Source organism: Pelophylax lessonae (genome assembly GCF_965119305.1).
Source record: "Pelophylax lessonae genome assembly, chromosome: 13".
NCBI classification, from domain to species: domain Eukaryota; kingdom Metazoa; phylum Chordata; class Amphibia; order Anura; family Ranidae; genus Pelophylax; species Pelophylax lessonae.
The window spans coordinates 16,054,676-16,069,444 of NC_138780.1; the positions used below are offsets into that span (position 1 = coordinate 16,054,676).

The 14,769-nt window shown below is 47.1% G+C and overlaps 1 protein-coding gene across 3 annotated transcripts in view; it reads left to right on the forward strand.

Annotated features, from left to right (window-relative positions):
- The window catches only part of MEF2D (myocyte enhancer factor 2D), a 310,867-nt gene that overhangs the window by 189,042 nt on the left and 107,056 nt on the right, over positions 1–14,769 (forward strand). For all 3 annotated transcript variants that reach the window (XM_082275253.1, XM_082275255.1, XM_082275254.1), the window contains exon 3: positions 10,492–10,752. In XM_082275253.1, the coding sequence (XP_082131379.1) occupies positions 10,699–10,752 (54 nt within the window). In that variant the 5' untranslated portion in view covers positions 10,492–10,698. The remainder of the gene's footprint in view (positions 1–10,491; positions 10,753–14,769) is intronic.

Below are 14,769 nucleotides of genomic sequence, written 5' to 3' on the forward strand. Positions count from 1 at the left end.
ATGGGGCACTAATCCTCTCACAGACACCAATGATGGGGCACTATTCCTTCCACTGACACCGGTGATGGGGCACTATTCCTTCCCCTGACACCGGTGATGGGGCACTATTCCTCCCACTGACACCGGTGATGGGGCACTATTCCTCCCACTGACACCGGTGATGGGGCACTATTCCTCCCACTGACACTGGTGATGGGGCACTATTCCTCCCACTGACACTGGTGATGGGGCACTATTCCTCCCACTGACACTGGTGATGGGGCACTATTCCTCCCACTGACACTGGTGATGGGGCACTATTCCTCCCACTGACACTGGTGATGGGGCACTATTCCTCCCACTGACACGGGTGATGGGGCACTATTCCTCCCACTGACACTGGTGATGGGGCACTATTCCTCCCACTGACACTGGTGATGGGGCACTATTCCTCCCACTGACACTGGTGATGGGGCACTATTCCTCCCACTGACACTGGTGATGGGGCACTATTCCTCCCACTGACACCGGTGATGGGGCACTATTCCTCCCACTGACACTAATGATGGGGCATTGTTACTAACAATGGGCCATTTTCTACTCCCATTCCCTCAAGTCCGGCCCCTCTAAAGCCTGAAGGATAGTAAACTGGCCCTTTGTTTAGAAAGTTTGGAGACTTCTGGTTTAGGCTGTCGGTAGACCATGCTTCTTATACTTATACGAATTATAAATGCATAGATTTCCTATAGCTGGCCCTAGTTTGACCAGTAATACTAAAGCTAGCCAGTTGGCTGGTGTAACAAAAGGCCGAACAAGACAGTTTGCCGAGGGGTACAAGAGGCCTTAAAGTTTACATTAAACTGGGTGTTCTATGCCCTGCATCAATCTGTCTGTATTCTGAGAGGGGAAAAAAAAATTTGTACAAGTCCAGCAATCGAAACCATCTTTCCAAAATAGAGCAAGGGAGACGAATGAGTCATGAACTGGGTCAGGTCTTGTTGTGTTTCTTTTTGCAGCTTTTCCATCAGAGTTAACTATTTTAAGCGTCATTTTCTGAGGATTGTGTTACCCGGCTCCTGGGGCTGTGGTAGTTAGGAAGCAGTTTTCACAGGAAGACTTAGGATGTGGAGGTGTAAAGTTCACAGGATATTCAAAGAAGTCGTGCAATGTTCTGTAGAGCACAAGCAGAAATGTGGGTATACAGCTCTTTTCTTCAGGATGAAGGACGGGGCTGGTACACACTAGCACCGGCTGTACCTGTACAGGTCTTACAGCTTCCCTCAACCTTTTATACTCCAGAGGAACTTGAAATAGTTTCCAGATCTCAGGAAACCCCTGCTAAAATTATAAAATTGGAGTCCGAGGGGAAAAATGTCCATTGTAATGGTGGTGAGAATGCTCCCCTTACAATGGGGGACAGAACGCCACCCTTACAGACAGCTAAAAAAATTATTGGTGTCGTGGTGCTGCCTCTGCCAAGTGGCGTTGGACCTGGAAATCTGGAGGCTAGGGAGGTCAGTCCATCACAACTCCAAGAAGGCCTGGAAACCTCTGGAGGAGCCAATGAACTATGTAAACTTAAGACTTTAGCGCTACGCTATTGTAGGGAAGTTTGCAATCAATGATGCAAATACCATGGCCACTGTGCAACTCGGGCTGAATATAAGGGGGATGCAGCCATCCATAGATCGGGGAATCCAGTACTGCACAAACAACAAAGAACAAAAAGGGAACCTAGTGCATTACCTAAAGCGCTATTAAAGGATTAAAAAGTACAACTTATACTCACAAACCAAATAGGATTAGTAGCGTATCAACATGACAGAATCCAGAAGTCAGCCTTCCAACGTGACCGAATCCAGAAGTCAGCCTTCCAAACTCATGGAATTCTGAAGATGACAGACCAGCTGTGTTTCGGGGGACTGGCTCTTTTCCTCAGAGCAATGGCTGTTGCTCTGAGAAAGGGGGCAAGTCCCCAAAACTCGTCATCTGGTCTGTCATCTGTAATTCTATGAGGCTGAAAGGCTGACTTCTGGGTTCAGTCATGTTTTAACACTACTAATCCAATTTGGTTTGTGAGTACAATTTGTACTTTAATCCTTTATTAAGTGCTGGAGTTAATGCACTAGGCATTTGTGCCCTTTTTTTTCTTTGTGCCGTACTGGATTCCACGATCTGTGGAGGGCTGCATCACCTTAATCTGCCCGGGTTGCACAATGGTCAAGGCATTCGCATCATTTATGGTAAAGTGTCAAGTGTACATTGTTTCTTGGTTCCTTCAGAGGCTTCTGAGGGGTTCTTTGAGCTGTGGTGGACTAACCTCCCACCTTGGTGCCTCCATAATTCCAGGTCCAACGCCAATTGGCAGAGGCAGCAGCATGACACCAATGATTATTTTATGTCTGTAAGGGGGGCATTTTTAACCCCCTCCCCTCTAGAGCAATGGCTGTTGCTCTGAGGCAAGTTCCCCGAAACCCGTCAGCTGGTCTACCATCTGCATAATTCCATGAGGTTGAAAGGCTGACTTCTGGATTCTGTCATGTAAAACGCTACTAATCCTATTTGGTTTTTGAGTATATTTTGCACTTTTCAACCATTAAATAAAGTGCTGTAGGTAATGTACTAGGCGTTTGCACCACCTTTTTGTTTTCGTTGTTTGAACCTCTTGAGAAGCCCTAGTTACGAATGGATATTCTATTAGATGCAATTCACCGTCTGCATACATTTTCACTGCAAGCATCAGGGATGTTAGGAGTAACATCTTGAACAGTTTTGTCATTGAAAATTGTAATGGCCCTTCTCAAGACTTTTAGGATATAATGGAAAAGGGGTAAACCCTTTGGTTAGTTTCTTAATGCTGTCTATTGGCTCGTTTCCACTGAGCTTTCTGGTACGGTTCGGTTGGGTACGCTATTTATGCAGTTTCCATTATGAATGGTACCCTAATTCCGAACCGTACCGTACCACTTTTTTGGTACCCTTTCGTTGGGGTACCAAGCACATTAGTACCGTACCAACAGGGTGGAGCTACACTCTGCAGAACTTTGATTGGTTGACAGAGAATCGTCTATCACAGCTTTCCTGCTACACCACGCCTATCATGAAAGGATACTATTGGCAGTGGAAACGCAATGTGTACCGTTCCGAACCATACCGTACTGAACCGTACCGTACCACTCAGTGGAAACGAGGCATTAATCCCCTCCGGTGAGATTCACCCTCAACTCCTTTCGGTTACCGGAGCAGAAAATGAAGGAAAATCCAAAATTTCAATAACAAGTTCTACCAAAGCATGATGTAAAAGGAAAAACAAAACCTTACAAAATTTGTCAGTTGCTACTGAACATGACCAAAGGGGAAATAATCCTTCGCAATAGGAGCACCTGTTCCAATGAGTGATGTTGAGGGTTTGATTTTGTCTGACTGCTGGAAGATTTTCTCTTCCTGTTGGGACAGGAAACGAGGGACAATCTAGGTGAGAATATCAACAGCAATAAAGATTGATAAGTTCTAACCATTTCCTCTAAAAAAGCTTTTGGCTTGATTTCTACGGAAGTTGGGTGAAGAACAGTAAAGCTGAGTTTTCAACTGGTTGATACAGATTACAGAATCTTTTACACAGATGGCCTCTGAGATGTTTTAAAAGACCTATTCCTGGAAAACTCAGACCTAGGGTACATGGAAGCAGGTATGGCTCTTGGTGGTGGCCCTGGAAACACTCTGGAAACCCATCAGGAGTCTCGTTTGTCCATGACCAGGCACAGGGAGTTCTGTACTGGCCTACTACCCCTGGTGCACGCTAGTAAAGATAGGTGAGAGGAAAAATACACCTTTTATGAATACACTTGATTTTCTACGGAAGTTGGGTGAAGAACAGTAAAGCTGAGTTTCAACTGGTTGCTACAGATTACAGAATCTTTCACACAGATGGCCTCTGAGATGTTTTAAAAGACCTATTCCTGGAAAACTCAGACCTAGGGTACATGGAAGCCAGTATGGCTCTTGGTGGTGGCCCTGGAACCACTCTGGAAACCCATCAGGAGTCTCGTTTGCCCATGACCAGGGAGTTCTGTACTGGCCTACTACCCCTGGTGCACGCTAGTAAAGATAGGTGAGAGAAAAATACACCTTTTATGAATACCTTTGACCTATTGCTTAACAAAACACTTTCCGAAGAGAAGTTTGACATTTATGAAGCAGCAGCGACTTGGACAGTTGTCCCTCGTACTGTTTCCCCCTTAAAGGCCGTCATTTTGATCCCTCTTGTAGGGCAAAACTCTTAATTTGAATTTCTATACATGGAGATGAAACGTTTACTGGAATAGTACCAATCTTTTTATTTTAACACACAGGTAGCATTTTCCCTTCATAGCTAAAGATAGAACTGCAGGTTTTTAATTAGCAGATGGAGCAGCACAAGCATAATTAGATCCAGCGCCGTCGTGAACAGGTGTTAGTGTGAATTCCGGCACTTGCAAGAAGGGCCACGTGCTGATTCGACAGATACGCGGAATGGCTCTGGCCCCCTTTGTTGTGGGCTGGACAGTTTGGCCACCATCCTAAGAGGAGGAGCTAAAAGACTTACTGAATCAGACCTAAAGCAGTGCCCAAAAAATGAAGACCGCAATCAGAATTCAGTGAATGGAGCTCAATTCACGACTTACATTTTCACACTGTTGTTGTTTATTGCACTGCATTTTTAAAATGGAACGCCTATCAAATCTTTTCTTTAGTGTTGGATAGAGTGGAGACGTGTTTTATCAAGTTTTTATTGCCCTCTCTCTGCTGGTGAAATTTCTCAATTCCTGCCTTGATGACCAGTGGTCACCAGGACAGGAAATGAGCGATATCTTGTCAATCGGGGACAACTGTAAAAACACCTAGTAAGCAGTGGCTTTGTATAAGTCTTGAATCAGAGGCATAACTAGAACCTTCAGGGCTCCGGTGCAAGAAACCATGAAGGGCCCCTCTGACCGGTGGGGCCCTTTCCACCGGTCCCGGGGCTTTTCCCCTCTGATCCGGAGTCCTTTCCACCTGTCCCGAGGCCTTTCCCCTCTGATCCCAAGTCCTTTCCACCGGTCCCGAGGCCTTTCCCCTCTGATCCCGAGGCCTTTCCACCGGTCCCGAGGCCTTTCCCCTCTGATCCAGAGGCCTTTCCACCGGTCCCGAGGCCTTTCCCCTCTGATCCCGAGTCCTTTCCACTGGTCCCGAGGCCTTTCTCCTCTGAATCTGAGTCCTTTCCACCGGTCCCGAGGCCTTTCCCCTCTGATCCCGAGTCCTTTCCACCGGTCCCGAGGCCTTTCCCCTCTGATCCCGAGTCCTTTCCCCTCTGATCCCGAGTCCTTTCCACCGGTCCCGAGGCCTTTCCCCTCTGATCCCGAGTCCTTTCCACCGGTCCCCAGGCCTTTCCCCTCTGATCCCGAGGCCTTTCCACTGGTCCCGAGGCCTTTCCCCTCTGATCCCGAGTCCTTTCCACCGGTCCCGAGGCCTTTCCCCTCTGATCCCGAGTCCTTTCCACCGGTCCCGAGGCCTTTCCCCTCTGATCCCGAGGCCTTTCCACTGGTCCCGAGGCCTTTCCCACTGATCCTGGGGCCCTTTACTCTTTAAATCTTTGAAAGTCCCTTTAAATCACAAAGACGCATGGAAGTGGCAGGAAAATCGCAAGTAAGTCACAAGGAAGCAAGCAAGTCTCACAACTTTGGGGTCGCAGCAGTGTGAACGGAGCCTTGTAGTCCCGTAGCGGGCCCCCTTCCTGCTGTCTTGGCGCCCCCCCACAGTAGCGGAGCACCAGGGCCCTGTCACAATTGCAACCTTGGTAGTTTCTCCCACCATTTTAGATATTCCAGCAGCAAGATCTACCATAATTCCCCGCTCTGTTCAGGCCAATCTGAGTTTTGGGTGTTCCTGTACACCTTTGCAAGTCCCAGCTCTCCTGTTCAATTCTCCATAATATTAAATTTAAAAAAAATCCATCAGGAATGTTAGAAACAGCAGATGTGCCAATCCAGAAACTTGCATATTCCAGAATGATGAGAGAAATTTCAGTGGTTTAAAGTTGATAAATGGAAATTTAAATAATTTCTACCACCTCTAATCCCTTTCTTTTTCAATAATCTTTAATCCATAGGAAACCATGCATTACCAACCACACCATTCAGCAGACGTTGCTCCTCCCCTTTAATGCATTTTGCCCTAGGAGTTGCTTACCAATGGGATTAAGCAACTCCTGAGGTGAAATGCATTGGAGAAGGAGCAAGATGGGGTGGACGACATTTTTTGGGATGTACAGTTCCCTATGTAATAAAGTTTATTGAAAAGGCAAAGGGAGCTTTTGGCAGTGGCTGGGCTTCCTTCACTTTTGGTTGGTCTACTTGGGAGGAGGACACATTCCCTCCCAGGAAAAGGTTGGTTCTTTTCTCAACCTTTCTACCCCTGAGGAATCTTTGAAATAATCGTCAGGTTTCAGGGAGCCCCTTGTAAGCGAAGTCCCTCAGGGTTCTTTGGGAAAATGAACCCCTTGTAAGATTGGTCCTTCGGGGGTCATTGGGAAAATGAACCCCTTGTAAGATTGGTCCTTCAGAGGTCATTTGGAAAATGAACCCCTTGTACGATTAGCCCTTCAGTGGGTATTGGGAAAATGAACCCCTTGTAAGATTAGTCCTTCAAGGGCCTTTGGGAAAATTAACCCATTGTAAGATTAGTCCTCCAGGGGACATCGGGAAAATTAACCTCTTGCAAGATTAGTCCTTTAGTTGTCATTGGGAAAATTAACCCCTTGTAAGATTGGTCTTTCAGGGGTCATTGGGAAAATAAACCCCTTGTAAGATTAGTCCTTCAGGGGTCATTGGGAAAATGAACCCCTTGTAAGATTGGTCCTTTTGCGGCCATTGGGAACATTAACCACTTGTAAGATCAGTCCTTCAGGGGACATTGGGAAAATTAACCCATTGTAAGATTAGTCCTTCAGGGGACATCGGGAAAATGAACCTCTTGCAAGATTAGTTTAGTTGTCATTGGGAAAATGAACCCCTTGTAAGATTGGTCTTTCAGGGGTCTTTGGGAAAATAAACCCCTTGTAAGATTATTCCTTCAGGGGTCATTGGGAAAATGAACCCCTTGTAAGATTAGTCCTTTTGCTGCCATTGGGAACATTAACCACTGGTAAGATCAGTCCTTCAGGGGCCATTGGGAAAATGAACCCATTGTAAGATTAGTCCTTCAGGGGACATCGGGAAAATGAACCCCTTGCAAGATTAGTCCTTTGGTTGTCATTGGGAAAATGAACCCCTTGTAAGATTGGTCTTTCAGGGGTCATTGGGAAAATAAACCCCGTGTACGATTAGCCCTTCAGTGGGTAATGGGAATATGAACCCCTTGTAAGATTAGTCTTTCAGGGGTCATTGGGAAAAAAAAACCCTTGTATGATTAGCTCTTCAGAGGCCATTGGGAAAATTAACCCCTTGTAAGATCAGTCCTTTAGGGATCATTGGGAAAATGCCCCTTACGTTGATAGTGGTAAGTAGGAAAATGCCCCCTCCTGGCCGGATTGACAACCTTTCAGTCATGCTGCTGGCTCTGCCAAGTGGCATTGGACCTGGAAATATGCAGGCACCATTAGATGGGAAGTCACATCTTAAGGATCCCCGAACTCCCTCTTGAGGAACCCTAGAGTTCCATGGAACTCCGGCTGAGAATGACTGCACTACCAAGCACTAAAAATTCCCTTTTCGCTGGATGTATCAGAGATAATTGGTTCCACATATTTATTTCCAACGTTTTAGTAAGAATGTATGAGTATTACAATGTACATCCTTCTATAGAAGTCTCTATGCCTCCTCCATGTTGTCCTGTCCTTCTGCCGGTTCACAGATTCATCCCAGCTGCTTTTCCAAAACACATTTTGGGAATCCGACCTGTTCCAACTTTTTTTTTTTTTTTCCTCTCTGGCTTTTCCTGGCCTGAGAATCTACAGCGGGTCGGCTATTTTTAACTCGCTTTGGCTATTTTTGGGACTGCAAGTGTAAAATTCCTCCTCTGGAAAACAATGGACCGCAGAGCGCAGAACAATTTGTGGAGACGGCGGGCCCTTTTTGGCGTTCCTTGGCCGTCCCCTCCGCCACGCACACGCACACAGACACACAAAGTCGTGTGTTGCTATGATAGTGCAGTGACTCATGCGTTTCGCTCAAGACAACAAAGAAAAGTTTCCTGTTTTGAGTAGGACTCCATGAATCCTCCCTTTTTGGTGAAGGTTTTTTTTAAGCCGGGGAACTTCTTTGGACTGAGCGAGGTTGTATTTATAGGGACGCCCCACCCAAAGCTGTACTCCAGTGTTCTGTAGATGATGAAGATGAAGCCCCCACTGGCTCTGCCTCTCACTTTCTCCTTGCAAAAAACTTCAGGCACTTATACTAGATGGATTTAGAAATTATATATTTTTTAAGCTGAGTACATAAATGAAAGTAGATGTGAATAGTAACTGAATTAAATGTAGTTTGCTAAAAGCATCATATCAAATCAGGGAATTCCTTTTTTCACTCCCCCCCCCCCCCTTTGTTGCGTCTCATTGCTGCTGATCTCCTGCAGCCCTTTTGCAGCCACGTCCTGCTCTTCAGCGATAGCTACATGGCATTTGTAAAAGGTGGGTTTCTTTATGATGACAACAGTGGACCATGTCTGGGTATTGTGTGTCTCTATCAGCAGACGTGTGACATGGTGACAACTCGTGAGCACAATTGGGAGACAGGGACAGAGTGTTGTCACCAGATAACAGGAAGTGCCAGAACAAGGCTTTTCATATCAGGATCGCCAGAGATTATTTTAGCCCCTTCCCTTTCCACCCCTGCACCCCTTTAAAAAGTTCTGAATGTCTGGAAAGGGGGGGAGGCGGGAAGGATTGGCGTTCATGTGACCACTATGACTGGCTGGCACAGTGGTCCGGGGGAAGGATCGACATTCATGTGACCACTATGACAGGCTGGCACAGTGACCACTGGGAGGATCGGCATTCATGTGACCACTATGACTGGCTGGCACAGTGGCCACGGGAAGGATCGCCATTCATGTGACCACTATGACAGGCTGGCACAGTGGTCACGGGAAGGATCTGCATTCATGTGATCACTATGACTGGCTGGCGCAGTGGTCGCGGGAAGGATCGGCATTCATGTGACCACTATGACTGGATGGCACAGTGGCCCACGGGAAGGATCGCCATTCATGTGACCACTATGACAGGCTGGCACAATGGCCATGGGAAGGATCGCCATTCATGTGACCACTATGACAGGCTGGCACAGTGGTCCGGGGGAAGGATCGACATTCGTGTGATCACTATGACTGGCTGGCACAGTGGTCACAGGGAGGATCGGCATTCATGTGACCACTATGACTGGATGGCACAGTGGCCCACGGGAAGGATCGCCATTCATGTGACCACTATGACAGGCTGGCACAATGGCCATGGGAAGGATCGCTATTCATGTGACCACTATGACAGGCTGGCACAGTGGTCCGGGGGAAGGATCGGCATTCATGTGACCACTATGACAGGCTGGCACAGTGGTCACGGGAAGGATCGGCATTCATGTGACCACTATGACTGGCTGGCACAGTGGTCACAGGGAGGATCGGCATTCATGTGACCACTATGACTGGCTGGCACAATGGTCACGGGAAGGATCGCCATTAATGTGACCACTACGACTGGCTGGCACAGTGGTCACGGGAAGGATCAGCATTCATGTGACCACTATGACTGGCTTGGCACAGTGGTCACGTGATCGCCGATTCCCCCCCAGCATTTAGAACCTTTTAAACAGCCAGGGGTGGGGGTAAAGGGGTTCAGATAATCCCTGGTGATCAGCCATGAAGAGTCTTGTTCTGGCACTTCCTGCTATCGGGTGACAACACTCTGTCCCTATCTCCCAATTGTGCTCCTGAGTTGTCACACAGGCTTCTGATAGAGACACACAATACATAGACCTGGTTGGATCACCAAGATTATTTCAGCCCCTTCCCTCTGGACCTTTTTAAAGGTTCTAAACACCCAGCTTGTCGTATAAAAGGCACGGGCACCCTGGATTTTCTGTTAACCAGCACAAAACCATACAACTCAAGGCATCTATTGGGGGGTGGGATGGTTGGGCGCTTGTCTTATAAACGGCCCGGGATCGGGCGTCCTGGATTTTCTGTAAACCAGTACAAAACCATACAACTCAAGGCATCTATTTGGGGGGCAGAGGGGCAGAACAGCACCTTTTCTCCGGGTTTCTGTCACCATCAGCATGTTGTAGAAAAGCGATAATAAGGCAGATAAACCATGATTGATTTTTAAACTGTTAACAGGCTTTGGGGAGAGTTTGCTTGCTGGAGGGTGGGGGGGGGGGGGGGGGGGGGCGTTGTATCCCCGGGGGGGATAGGATTTAACAAGGCTGAGCTCTCTCTGATGGGAAACACACTTTTCACATGCTCTCTCTTCTCTCCCCCCCCCCCCCCCCTTCTCCATCACAGAACTGAAGCCGGACGGAGCCCTCCACCACATCTGGAAGCTGCAGGCAAATGACATGAACTGAGAGGACGAGGGGGAGTTTATTTTTCGTTTTTTTTTTTTTTTTTTTTTTTTCCCCGGTTATTTCATGGTCGTACCGTGAAGGCGAGCTCAGATTCAAAGACGGGCACCCTTTCTGCGCAAGAGCCTCCTCTGGATTTTTAGGAACCATGGGCCGGAAAAAGATACAGATTCAAAGGATTACGGATGAGCGGAACAGACAGGTGGGTGAAGCTTCTGGTTTGGGGATGGAGCGTTTAAAGGTCTACTTGTAGATATCTTAACTGCTTGTTCCCCCCCCCCCCCTCCGAAATGCAGATTGGCATCAGCAGAGAGGGCCGGCTTTAACCCTTTCGCTGCCGGAGCTGTTTTTATGTTTTTTTTGCACACGTTTAACCACTTCTGGACCGGAAGGTTCCCCCCCTTAACCACTTCTGGACTGGAAGGTTCCCCCCCTTAACCACTTCTGGACTGGAAGGTTCCCCCCCTTAACCACTTCTGGACTGGAAGGTTCCCCCCCTTAACCACTTCTGGACCGGAAGGTTTCCCCCCTTAACCACTTCTGGACCAGAAGGTTTTCCCCCTTGTCCACATCTGGACCAGAAGGTTTTCCCCCTTGACCACTTCTGGACCAGAAGGTTTTCCCCCTTGACCACTTCTGGACCAGAAGGTTTTCCCCCTTGACCACTTCTGGACCAAAAGGTTTTCCCCCTTGACCACTTCTGGACCGGAAGGTTTCCCCCCTTGACCACTTCTGGACCGGAAGGTTTCCCCCCTTGACCACTTCTGGACCGGAAGGTTTTCCCCCTTGACCACTTCTGGACCGGAAGGTTTTCCCCCTTGACCACTTCTGGACCGGAAGGTTTTCCCCCTTGACCACTTCTGGACCGGAAGGTTTCCCCCCTTGACCACTTCTGGACCGGAAGGTTTCCCCCCTTGACCACTTCTGGACCGGAAGGTTTCCCCCCTAATGGCCAGGCCATTTTTTGCGATTCGGCACTGCATTACTTTAACGGAAAATTGCGCGGTCGTGTGACGCTATACCCAAATAAGATTTACATCCTTTTTTTTCCCACAAATAGAGCTTTCTTTTGGTGGTATTTGATCACCTGTGCGATTTTTTTATTTTTTGCGCTATAAACAAAAACAGCGACAATTCTGAAAAAAAAACCCCAATATTTTTCACTTCCTGCTATATAACATTCCCAAAGAATAAAAATTTAAAAATCAAATTTTTTTTATCATTTTAGGCCAATTTGTTTTCTGCTACATATTTTTGGTAAAAAACAAACAAAAACAATAAGCGTATTGCGCAAAAGTTATCACGTCTACAAACTAAGGGAAAGATTTATATCCTTTTTATTTATTTTTTAATTATTTTTACTAGAAATGGCGGCGATCATCGATTTTTAGCAACATTGCGGCGGACAGATCGGACCCCTAACTGACATTTTTGACACTTTTGGGGGTACCAGTGACATTACTACAGTAATCAGTGCTAAAAATATGCACTGTTACTGTAATAATGACACTGGCAGGGAAGGGGTTAACCCAGGGGCGATCAAAGGGTTAAGGGTCCATTCACACTAGCGCGACTTGTCAGGCGACTTGGTCGCCTGACAAGTCGCGGTCGGTCGCTCGCCATTGAGTAGTACAGGACCCGTTCTAATAGGAGCGACACAAGTCGCTCCGACTTAGAAAAAGGGTCCTGTACTACTTTGGGGCGACCTGGAGGCGACTTGCATTGACTTCAATTATATGAAGTCCCTGCAAGACGCTTTGCACCGCGACTTCACAGGTTGCCCCAGCAAGTCGTGTCGCGCCAGTCTGAATGGGCGCTTAGTGTGAGCCTAGGGGGGTGCTTTTTAACTGCAGACCGCCGTTCTCTCTTTACGGGGAGCGATCGCGGGTGCCCAGGGACAATCGCGGCAGCGCCTCGGCTCCCCCCCCCCCGACGAGTGGGTGCAGGTGCCTGCGCCTCCGGCGGCGAACACTCATCCACAGGAGCGCTCCTGCGAACAGCCATACAGGTACGGCGACTCGCAGGAACCTGCCGCCGTATAATTGCGGCAGCTGGTCAGCAAGTGGTTAAAAAAATAATTTTGGGGCTGAAGATTGCATAAACTCCCAAAATATTATAAATATTTAAAATATTATATGTTTTTTGGAAGCAGACGGCCACCCTAGAGTTCCTTGAGCAATTTCTGCCTCTCAGATAAGTTCCCACTGACACCATTCATCTTTTTAGCTATCTGTAAGGGGGAATTCTTCCCATGACCACAAGTGTAAGGAGCATTCTTCCCACTGTCCATCACACTAATGGCACTTTTCCACTGCATGGAACCGAACGGTTCGGCTCGCTTTTGCGCTTTTCCACTGCATGGTACCGCATGGTACGGTGTTGGAACGGTTTGGTACGGCAGCGCTTTTCCACTACATGGAACCGAACGGTACGGCTCACTTAAACAGTACCACCTCGGTTGTGGTTCCAAGAGGGCCGTACCGGTACCATATCCCACAATCCTTTGCATGCAGCCTTGTCTGTTTGTCACTACTAGCCACTGATTGGTCAGAGAATCGTTGTTATCCCACCCACTTACTACTTTAGTGGAAAAGCAAACTGTACCGAACCGTTCCAACACCGAGCCAAGCAGGGCGGAGTGGAGCCGAGCCGGTACTTGCAGTGGAAAAGTGCCATAATAGGTCATGACTTGTAATTTTTAGCAGGGGTTCCCTAAGACCAGATCGTTATTTCAAGGGTTCCTCTGTGTTGAAAAGGTTGAGAAAGGCTGGTCTAGAACAGGGGTCTTCAAACTATGGCCCTCCAGTTGTTCAGGAACTACAATTCCCATCGGGAGCTACAATTCCCATCGGGAGCTACAATTCCCGTCGGGAGCTACAATTCCCGTCGGGAGCTACAATTTCCACCAGGAACTACAATTCCCATCATTCCTAGTCATATCTGTCAATCTCAGAGTTTTACAATGCCTCATGGGATGTGTAGTTCCGCAACAGCTGGAGGGCCGTAGTTTGAGGATCCCTTGGCTAGAACCATATCATTTGGTTTGTTGGCATCTCTCCGATTGGTGATTGGGGTTGGTCCTTCACAAGTCCGATTTATTAATGTGAATGAGTCTATGTACATAATATATTGGCGCTCTATAAACACTGGGAATACCTAAAGTTTTAATACATATGGCCTAAACGTGTTTTATCCAAGGCCGTTTTTTATTCACAATGTTAAGATGACCACGTTGGTTTGGTAAACACACGGTTTTGGTACTACCTTATATGAAGGGCATTGTGAATTGCCCTGCGCTTGATTATTCTATTTTATTCTGATAACTTTATGGTGGTTAATACATTTATAGAGATTCCTTTTCTAAATGCATGTAAGTTTGTTATGGATTTTCTCCACATTTATATGCAGACATAGCTGTCCAGCAAGGGTGATCCATGCACCCAAAGGTGAGGCTGGACAACAGTTCTAGAAAAAAATAAATAGTTTGAACCAGGGGTAGGCAACCTCAGCACTCCAGCTCATGGTAAAACTACAAAAACCCATCATGCCTGTGGCTGTCAGAATTTTGCAATGCATCATGGGACTTGTAGTTCCAAAACATCTTAAGTGCCAAGATTGCATACCCCTGATTTTAACCTTGTATATCTATGTTCCATAATACTGAAAGTGATTTGGTTTGACCCATATCCTGTCACCAATGCTGCACAGGTTGGCCTGTAGGTACGTTAGGGCCAAACTGATATGCACACCTGAGCATTATATCTACACCATGGCCAAAGTGTGTGGGTCCTGATGCTACCAGTGAAGGTACTGTTAATACTGCAGAATAATACTGCAGAATACAATTTATTTTTTGTTACGTAAATGCGTTGTTTTAACCTTGTGGTAACAGTTTAGTAAAGACCCTTTTCTGTTCTAGCATGATTGTGCCCCTGTGGACAAAGCCGGGTCTGTAAAGTATGGTTTGATAAGTTGTGTGCAAAGGAACTTGAGTGTCCTGCACAGAGAAGAGGCTGATATCAACCCTACTGTACCAGGTTTTCTCATGTCATTCAGTAGCAGTAGGTGACCTCATAAATGGTGGCCATAAAGTCATGATTTGACCAGTTTGGTGTGGAGGAACTCAAAGTGTCCTGCAAAGAACCCTGACCTCAACCCTAATGAACTCCTTTGGGATAAATTGGAACACCAATTGTGAGCCAGGTCCTTCTATTCCAAC